This window comes from Onthophagus taurus, chromosome 1 (assembly GCF_036711975.1).
Source record: "Onthophagus taurus isolate NC chromosome 1, IU_Otau_3.0, whole genome shotgun sequence".
Lineage (NCBI taxonomy): Eukaryota > Metazoa > Arthropoda > Insecta > Coleoptera > Scarabaeidae > Onthophagus > Onthophagus taurus.
This window is the reverse complement of record NC_091966.1, coordinates 34634386-34644506: the sequence shown is the minus strand read 5'-3', so window position 1 is coordinate 34644506 and position 10121 is coordinate 34634386. Positions and strand designations below refer to the sequence as shown.

The 10121-nt window shown below is 28.2% G+C and overlaps 1 protein-coding gene across 1 annotated transcript; it reads left to right on the top strand.

Annotated features, from left to right (window-relative positions):
- The first annotated feature begins 1362 nt into the window (after positions 1–1362).
- LOC111425699 (uncharacterized) lies at positions 1363–3540 on the top strand. Its single transcript, XM_023059905.2, has 2 exons — positions 1363–2752; positions 2825–3540. Exons 1-2 carry the CDS (start codon positions 1453–1455, stop codon positions 3346–3348), a joined length of 1824 nt encoding a protein of 607 aa, XP_022915673.1. The 5' UTR covers positions 1363–1452; the 3' UTR covers positions 3349–3540.
- The last annotated feature ends 6581 nt before the right edge of the window (positions 3541–10121 follow it).

Sequence of the window (10121 nt, the reverse complement as noted above, 5' to 3'; positions counted from 1 at the left end):
ATAGTTTAACAGACATATCATATCTTGACTTTTAAAAATACAGTTGATATGATTTCTTGCAAATTTTGTATTATTTTTGATCTATAAATTTGGCAATTTCTCCTTTAATAACTTTTTCCTGGAAACTTAAATGATATTATCATATAATTTTTATATCATATCATAAAGTACAATATTTAAGCTATAATTTAACATACATATCATATCATAATTCTTAAAAATATAACCGATATGATTTTTTTGAAAAATTTGCATTATTTTTGATTAATCAATTTGGAAATTTCTTCTCTAATAATTTTTTCCTGAATATTTCAATAATACTACCTTATAGCTTTTATTTCATATCATAAACTAGAATCTTTAAGCTATAGTTTAACATACATATCATATCATGACTTTAAAAATACAGTTGATATGATTTCTTGCAAATTTCGTATTATTTTTGATTTATAAATTTGGCAATTTCTCCTTTAATAACTTTTTTCTGGAAATTTCAATAATATTACCATATAATTTCTATATCATATCATAAACTACAATCTTTAAGTTATAATTTAACATACATATCATATCATAATTCTTAAAAACATAATCGATATGATTTTTTGAAAACATTGTATTATTTTTTGTTAATAAATTTGACAATTTCTTCTTTAATAATTTTTCCTGGAAATTTCAATAATACTACCTTATAGTATTTATAACATATCATAAACCTGAATCTTTAAGTTACAATTTAACATAATATCATATCATGATTCTAAGGAATATAGTAGATATGATTTTTTCAAATTTTCGTATTACTTTTGAATGTCTTTTATTTACGAAAGGGAAAGATTTGGCTATTTCTAGTGACACCGTTGAGCTTCACCCTCTATGATAACGTTGCTATAAGATGAGATTTGTCTCTTAAATCTCATCTCAACCCTCATCGAATTTCTGAACCTATCTCTTTCCATACCACACTCCACTATATTGTTATTGTATAATTTATCAATATCAGAGTTATCTATTTGAGTAATTTCTTTCAAAATATTGGGCAACATTCTAAACGATTATCTTATTATCTTCTATCTTAAATGGTGTAAATGTTTAAATCAAAAGTGTAAACATTCCCAAGCAAATTGTCTCATATCAGAAGTGCAAATAAAGATGGCAAATACTTGAAAATAACATTTAATGTTAGATATAATTGAATAAATTACTTGAACATACAAAGACCTTTAAATTTCAACTATTTTTTGTGTCCTATTCGTGCCTCAATTTATTAAACAGTAGTTTTTCATTCCTTTGTTATTATCGCAATGATTACAAACTCTGATAATAAAATAAAACTAGTTGGCTAAAAAAAATGTTGACGCGGTCATTTGACATTTTCAATCACTTTCACACAAAATTTTTGTCTGTACAAAATTTGTCGCAGTTTTAAATTAAAAAAATTATTTGAAAATAATGGAGAAGTTCGCAACAGAAAATTTAATCCTCCTGGAATTCCTTGTGGACCAGATCAACATGGACTACGATGTGCAGAAGGAAGTGTCTAATATTATGGGGGAAACATGCGTCTCCTTTCAATTTTTGGACAACGCCCCTCTTTTAATATGCGAACAAGATTTTGCTAATAAGCAAACATTGGGCGCCGGAGCCGACCAAAATGTAAAAAGTGGTAAATCGTGCTTATTCTCACTCACTCCCGATCAAGCAAAAGATTGTGTTCAAAGTTTTGATATAGTTGTTGAAATTTTTCGAAAAATGGCGAAAGGTGTCCTTCCTGACCAAGTACCAATTGGAAAATCTTTAATTTCGATCATTCCTCTTTTCACGGAGCTTGTGGATTCAATTACTTCTTCAGGAGAAACTCCGGCGGCAAAAACACTTAAAGATTGTTACAAAATAACTAACGCTAAAGGGGATGATGTCGGACATATTAGTGTTTATATTAGGATGTCTTGTTTTGGAAAATTAATTGTTACGCAATTTCAAATGAACCTTGAAGATAAATCCGTACAATTCAAAGCTAAAGAAGGACACTACCTATTCAAATACAACAAAGGAAAAGGTGCTGCTGGTGGTGGTGGAAAAGGAGGCAGTGCGTGCGATGATTGGCAAAGAAAAATGCTTCCATCAAATCCTAATGCCACATGCCCCGCAAACAGTTGCGCTGACGTTATGAGACAAAGTCAGCAACAACCACAAACACCTCCACAACCAGACCAAGCACCCAAAGAATGCCCCATTCGACCGGATTGTCCAGGTGCTACAGCAAATATGGGAGGACAACCCATGATGCAACCTCAAGCTGGTCCTCCGCCTGGAGCAGCACAAAATCCATCTTGTCCAATGCAACCGTGTATTTTCCAACCTGAGAGTCCACCGCCGCAAATGATGCCACCGCAAATGGGTAGCCAAGGAATGCCACCTTGCGGTATGCCTCAACAGCAAATAGGATCTATGTCACCAAGTTCCATGCCGCCGTGTGCGATGCCTCCTCAAATGTCACAGATGCCTCAATTGCCTTGTGGACCGCAAGGTGGTTTTCCAATGGGTGGAATGGGTGGAATGGGAATGCCTTACGGAATGGGTGGTATGGGTGGAATGGGTGGAATGGGTGCAATGGGTGGAATGGGTGGTATGGGAGGAGGATCTGTTGGAGGTGACGCTCCATGTAACGAATGCGGTCGCCAACCGCCGCAAAGCGCTATACCAGACGATCCAAGCGCAGCATACCAAGAAATCGGAGCTTCAATGGGAGGTAACGCGATCACTATAAGAGTCCATAAGGATAAGCCTAAAGCAGAAGATATAACTGATTCTGATGTTTCAGAATCCGACGGTTCGTGCGCTTGCGGTAGGGAAGGTTTTGGGAAAAAGAAGAAGCGACAACAAGCGGGTAGCGGTGGATTCCCACCATATCAACAACCTCCACCCTGTAAACCCAATACGAACCAAGCTTTGGCTATGAGGGGTGTTCCGGATCAGTCGGCACCGTTTAGTTTTAAAATGGCAGGCTGTGGTCAAGCTGCGAACAGTAACGTTATTGCAAATCCTCCAACTTGTACCGCTAAAGATGGGACTGTTTTTACCGAAATTACCGATCCGAATAAGGAGGTGTTCGTATTAAGAATTGGGAAGAAAAGCGAAGGTGCTGACAAGAAAAATAATTTGGAATTAGAACTTTGCACTCCAAAAGGTCCAGATATTAAGCCGACTCCCAAAAAAGAAACGAGAGATTCACAATACGACCCAGCAGATTGTGGGCCTGCTGGTGGTGGAAAGGGCGGAAAAGGTGGAAAAGGTGGAAAAGGCGGAAAAGGCGGAAAAGGCGGAAAAAAAGGGAAGAAGAAGTAAAGGATAATGGTTTATTAATTTTGGACGTTTAAAACAATGGTGTTATGTATAAAATATATTTATTGTCACAAAATTTTACGTTCTTAAGAAGGGTTCTTAATGATATATGAAGATTTGAATTCTTCTTTCTTATTAATTTCTCCATTATTATCAACTTTAAATGAATGATTAGATAAAATAAGTGCAAAATAATTGATTATTTTTTTTACTTTAAAAGTAAACTTAATTATCTAAAACGCGGGCGAAAACTAAGCTAATTTTTCTGAAATATATCACAGAGTGATGATGATATACAAGATTCCACAAAAGTATTAGTGTATATATCACAAAACTTCAACTTTTGAAGTTATGATTTTTGGATTACAACTTTGCTACTAATCTTTATGTATCTCAAAAACTAATTAAAATATCGCTATGAAATAAAATGCGGTTTAAATCAATCTTAATGAAGATTTAATACACCACCAATAATTTCTTATTTCGCATAATCGTCGTTATTATGATTATTTACATCCAATTTTACATGTTTTATTGTTGCAGATATGACATAACTTTTAAAAAATCGTATCTCGTAAATGAATGGAGATATCATCATGATATAAAGAACATTTTAAAGCAAATTTGATGAAGATTTAATGTGCTATAAATAATTTCTTATTTTCCATTAACATCGGTGTTCTGATTTTTAAACTCAACTTGGAATATTTGATTATTCTAAACTTTAAGAGCAGATATTAATAAAATCGTATCTTAAAAACTAACTGAGATATCGCTATGAATTAAAAAGCAATTCAAAGTAAATTTATTTGGTGTTTAATATATTCAAGATCATTTCTTTGAATTTTCAAATTTCGGAGTTATCATTTTTTGATTGCAACCTTGCATAAGCTTAAACATAAATATTAGGATAACTAATTATTACGTACCTCAAAAACTAATTGAGATATTGTTTTGAAATAAAAAGCGGTTTAAAGCAAACTTAATGAAGATTTAATGCACCATAGATAATTTCTTATTTTCTATAATCATCGTTTTTATGATTAAGTCCAATTTTGCATGTTTGATTGTTATAGATATGCAATATAATTTTTAAAAAATCGTATCTCATGAACGAATGGAGATATCACCATGAAATAAAAAACATTTTAAAGCAAATTTGATGAAGATTTAATGTGCCACAAATAATTTATTATTTTCCATAAATATCTTTGTTATGGTTGTTTAAACTCAACACTATAAGTTTGATTATTCTAAACTTTGTGCCGATTTAAAAAAATCGTATCTCAAAAACTAATTGAGATATCGTTATGAATTAAAAAGCATTTTAAAGTAAATTTAATTGGTGTTTAATATATTCAAGATCATTTCTTTAAATTTTCAAATTTCGGAGTTATCATTTTTTGATTGCAACCTTGCATAAGCTTACACATAAATGTTAGGATAACTAATCATTACGTATCTCAAAAACTAATTGACATATCGTTTTGAAAGAAAAAGCGGTTTAAAGTAAACTTAATGAAGACTTAATGCACCATAAATAATTTTTTATTTTCCATAATATTCGTTTTTATGATTATTTAAATCCAATTCTGCATGTTTGATTGTTATAGATACGAATATAATTTTTTAAAAATCGTATGTCATGAACGAATGGAGATATCACCATGAAATAAAAAACATTTTAAAGCAAATTTGATGAAGATTTATTGTGCCACAAATAAACATCGTTGTTATGGTTGTTTAAACTCAACTTGTAATGTTTGATTATTCTAAAATTTTTATGAGCAGATATAAAAAAATCGTATCTCAAAAGCTAATTGAGATATTGTTATGAATTAAAAAGCATTTTAAAGTAAATTTATTTGGTGTTTAATATATTCAAGATCATTTTTTTGAATTTTCAAATTTCGGAGTTATTATTATTTGATTGCAACCTTGCATAAGCTTACACATAAATGTTTGGATAACTAATCATTACGTATCTCAAAAACTAATTGAGATATCGTTTTGAAAGAAAAAGCGGTTTAAAGTAAACTTAATGAAGACTTAATGCACCATAAATAATTTTTTATTTTCCATAATATTCGTTTTTATGATTATTTAAATCCAATTCTGCATGTTTGATTGTTATAGATACGAATATAATTTTTAAAAAATCGTATGTCATGAACGAATGGAGATATCACCATGAAATAAAAAACATTTTAAAGCAAATTTGATGAAGATTTAATGTGCCACATATAATTTATTATTTTCCATAAATATCTTTGTTATGGTTGTTTAAACTCAACTTATAGTGTTTGATTATTCTAAACTTTGAGCCGATTTAAAACAATCGTATCTCAAAAACTAATTGAGATATCGTTATGAATTAAAACGCATTTTAAAGTAAATTTATTTTATGTTTAATATATTCAAGATCATTTCTTTGAATTTTCAAATTTCGGAGTTATCATTTTTTGATTGCAACCTTGCATAAGCTTACACATAAATGTTAGGATAAATAATCATTACGTATCTCAAAAACTAATTGACATATCGTTTTGAAAGAAAAAGCGGTTTAAAGCTAACTTAATGAAGATTTAATGCACCATAGATAATTTCTTATTTTCCATAATCATCGTTTTTATGATTATTTAAGTCCAATTCTGCATGTTTGATTGTTATAGATATGCAATATGATTTCAAAAAAATCGTATCTCATGAACGAATGGAGATATCACCATGAAATAAAAAACATTTTAAAGCAAATTTGATGAAGATTTAATGTGCCACAAATAATTTATTATTTTCCATAAACATCGTTGTTATGGTTGTTTAAACTCAACTCGTAATGTTTGATTATTCTAAATTTTATGATCATATATAAAAAAATGGTATCTCAAAAACGAATTGAGATATCGTTACGAATTAAAACGCATTTTAAAGTAAATTTATTTTATGTTTAATATATTCAAGATCATTTCTTTGAATTTTCAAATTTCGGAGTTATCATTTTTTGATTGCAACCTTGCATAAGCTTACACATAAATGTTAGGATAAATAATCATTACGTATCTCAAAAACTAATTGACATATCGTTTTGAAAGAAAAAGCGGTTTAAAGCTAACTTAATGAAGATTTAATGCACCATAGATAATTTCTTATTTTCCATAATCATCGTTTTTATGATTATTTAAGTCCAATTCTGCATGTTTGATTGTTATAGATATGAAATATAATTTTTAAAAAATCGTATCTCAACAACGAATCGAGATATCACCATGAATTAAAAAACATTTTAAAGCAAATTTGATGAAGATTTAATGTGCCACAAATAATTTATTATTTTCCATAAACATCGTTGTTATGGTTGTTTAAACTCAACTTGTAATGTTTGATTATTCTAAACTTTATGAGTAGATTTAAAAAAATCGTATCTCAAAAACTAATTGAGATATCGTTATGAATTAAAAAGCATTTTAAAGTAAATTTATTTGGTGTTTAATATATTCAAGATCATTTCTTTGAATTTTCAAATTTCGGAGTTATCATTTTTTGATTGCAACCTTGCATAAGCTTAAACATAAATGTTAGGATAACTAATCATTACGTATCTCAAAAACTAATTGAGATATCGTGTTGAAATAAAAAGCAGTTTAAAGCACCACTTAATGAAGATTTAATGCACCATAGATAATTTCTTATTTTCCATAATCATCGTTTTTATGATTATTTAAGTCCAATTCTGCATGTTTGATTGTTATAGATATGAAATATAATTTTTAAAAAATCGTATTTCAACAACGAATGGAGATATCACCATGAAATAAAAAACATTTTAAAGCAAATTTGATGAAGATTTAATGTGCCACAAATAATTTATTATTTTCCATAAACATCGTTGTTATGGTTATTTAAACTCAACTTGTAATGGTTGATTATTCTAAACTTTATGAGTAGATATAAAAAAATCGTATCTCAAAAACGAATTGAGATATCGTTATGAATTAAAAAGCATTTTAAAGTAAATTTATTTGGTGTTTAATATATTCAAGATCATTTCTTTGAATTTTCAAATTTCGGAGTTATCATTTTTTGATTGCAACCTTGCATAAGCTTAAACATAAATGTTAGGATAACTAATCATTACGTATCTCAAAAACTAATTGAGATATCGTGTTGAAATAAAAAGCAGTTTAAAGCACCACTTAATGAAGATTTAATGCACCATAGATAATTTCTTATTTTCCATAATCATCGTTTTTATGATTATTTAAGTCCAATTCTGCATGTTTGATTGTTATAGATATGAAATATAATTTTTAAAAAATCGTATTTCAACAACGAATGGAGATATCACCATGAAATAAAAAACATTTTAAAGCAAATTTGATGAAGATTTAATGTGCCACAAATAATTTATTATTTTCCATAAACATCGTTGTTATGGTTATTTAAACTCAACTTGTAATGGTTGATTATTCTAAACTTTATGAGTAGATATAAAAAAATCGTATCTCAAAAACGAATTGAGATATCGTTATGAATTAAAAAGCATTTTAAAGTAAATTTATTTGGTGTTTAATATATTCAAGATCATTTCTTTGAATTTTCAAATTTCGGAGTTATCATTTTTTGATTGCAACCTTGCATAAGCTTAAACATAAATGTTAGGATAACTAATCATTACGTATCTCAAAAACGAATTGAGATATCGTGTTGAAATAAAAAGCGGTTTAAAGCACCACTTAATGAAGATTTAATGCACCATAGATAATTTCTTATTTTCCATAATCACCGTTTTTATGATTATTTAAGTCCAATTCTGCATGTTTGATTGTTATAGATATGAAATATAATTTTTAAAAAATCGTATTTCAACAACGAATGGAGATATCACCATGAAATAAAAAACATTTTAAAGCAAATTTGATGAAGATTTAATGTGCCACAAATAATTTATTATTTTCCATAAACATCGTTGTTATGGTTATTTAAACTCAACTTGTAATGGTTGATTATTCTAAACTTTATGAGTAGATATAAAAAAATCGTATCTCAAAAACGAATTGAGATATCGTTATGAATTAAAAAGCATTTTAAAGTAAATTTATTTGGTGTTTAATATATTCAAGATCATTTCTTTGAATTTTCAAATTTCGGAGTTATCATTTTTTGATTGCAACCTTGCATAAGCTTAAACATAAATGTTAGGATAACTAATCATTACGTATCTCAAAAACTAATTGAGATATCGTGTTGAAATAAAAAGCGGTTTAAAGCACCACTTAATGAAGATTTAATGCACCATAGATAATTTCTTATTTTCCATAATCATCGTTTTTATGATTATTTAAATCCAGTTCTGCATGTTTGATTGTTATAGATATGAAATATAATTTTTAAAAAATCGTATCTCATTAACTAATGGAGATATCACCATGAAATAAAAAGCATTTTAAAGCAAATTTGATGAAGATTTAATGTGCCACAAATAATTTATTATTTTCCATAAACATCGTTGTTATGGTTATTTAAACTCAACTTGTAATGGTTGATTATTCTAAACTTTATGAGTAGATATAAAAAAATCGTATCTCAAAAACTAATTGAGATATCGTTACGAATTAATAAGCATTTTAAAGTAAATTTATTTGGTGTTTAATATATTCAAGATCATTTCTTTGAATTGTCAAATTTCGGAGTTATCATTTTTTGATTGCAACCTTGCATAAGCTTAAACATAAATATTAGGATAACTAATTATTACGTATCTCAAAAACTAATTGAGATATTGTTTTGAAATAAAAAGCGGTTTAAAGCAAACTTAATGAAGATTTATATATGAAAAATAATTTAAAAAAAATCGTATCTCGTGAACGAATGGAGATATCACCATTAAACAAAAAACATTTTAAAGCAAATTTGATGAAGATTTAATGTGCCACAAATAATTTATTATTTTCCATAAATATCGTTGTTATGGTTGTTTAAACTCAACTTATAGTGTTTGATTATTCTAAACTTTATGAGCCGATTTAAAAAAATCGTATCTCAAAAACTAATTGAGATATCGTTATGAATTAAAAAGCATTTTAAAGTAAATTTATTTGGTGTTTGATATATTCAAGATCATTTCTTTGAATTTTCAAATTTCGGAGTTATCATTTTTGATTGAAACCTTACATAAGGTTAAACATAAATGTTAGGATAACTAATCATTACGTATCTCAAAAACTAATTGAGATATCGTTATGAATTAAAAAGCATATTAAAGTAAATTTATTTGATGTTTAATATATTCAAGATCATTTTTTTGAATTTTCAAATTTCGGAGATATCATTTTTTGATTGAAACCTTACATAAGCTTAAACATAAATGTTAGGATAACTAGTCATTACCTATCTCAAAAACTAATTGAGATATCATTATGAATTAAAAAGCATTTTAAAGTAAATTTATTTGGTGTTTAATATCTTCAAGATCATTTCTTCGAATTTTCAAATTTCGAAGTTATGAATTTTTGATTGCAACCTTGCATAAACGCCTTAAAACATAAACGTCCGATTTTAACTTCGCGAAGGTGTTATAAAGCACTCTCTTGAGTATGCTATCACAAGTCTTATTTAGTCTCCGCGTATTTCGAATGTAGACGAAATATTCTAAATATAAGCACTCACTCAATTCATGCGAATTTCTTCGGAGCTTGCCTTCAAGCTATTTCCGTCCTTTTAATTATTTCTTATGCCTATAAAGATCATTCTCTTAAAATGAAATTCAAACGTTTATT

Excerpts from the sequence above, each read along its gene's own strand:
- LOC111425699 (XM_023059905.2), top strand. The coding sequence starts at position 1,453 with ATGGAGAAGTTCGCAACAGAAAATTTAATCCTCCTGGAATTCCTTGTG. Across the intron at positions 2,753-2,824 it reads AATCGGAGCTTCAATGGGAG|AATCCGACGGTTCGTGCGCT; the intron begins GTAACGCGATCA and ends CTGATGTTTCAG.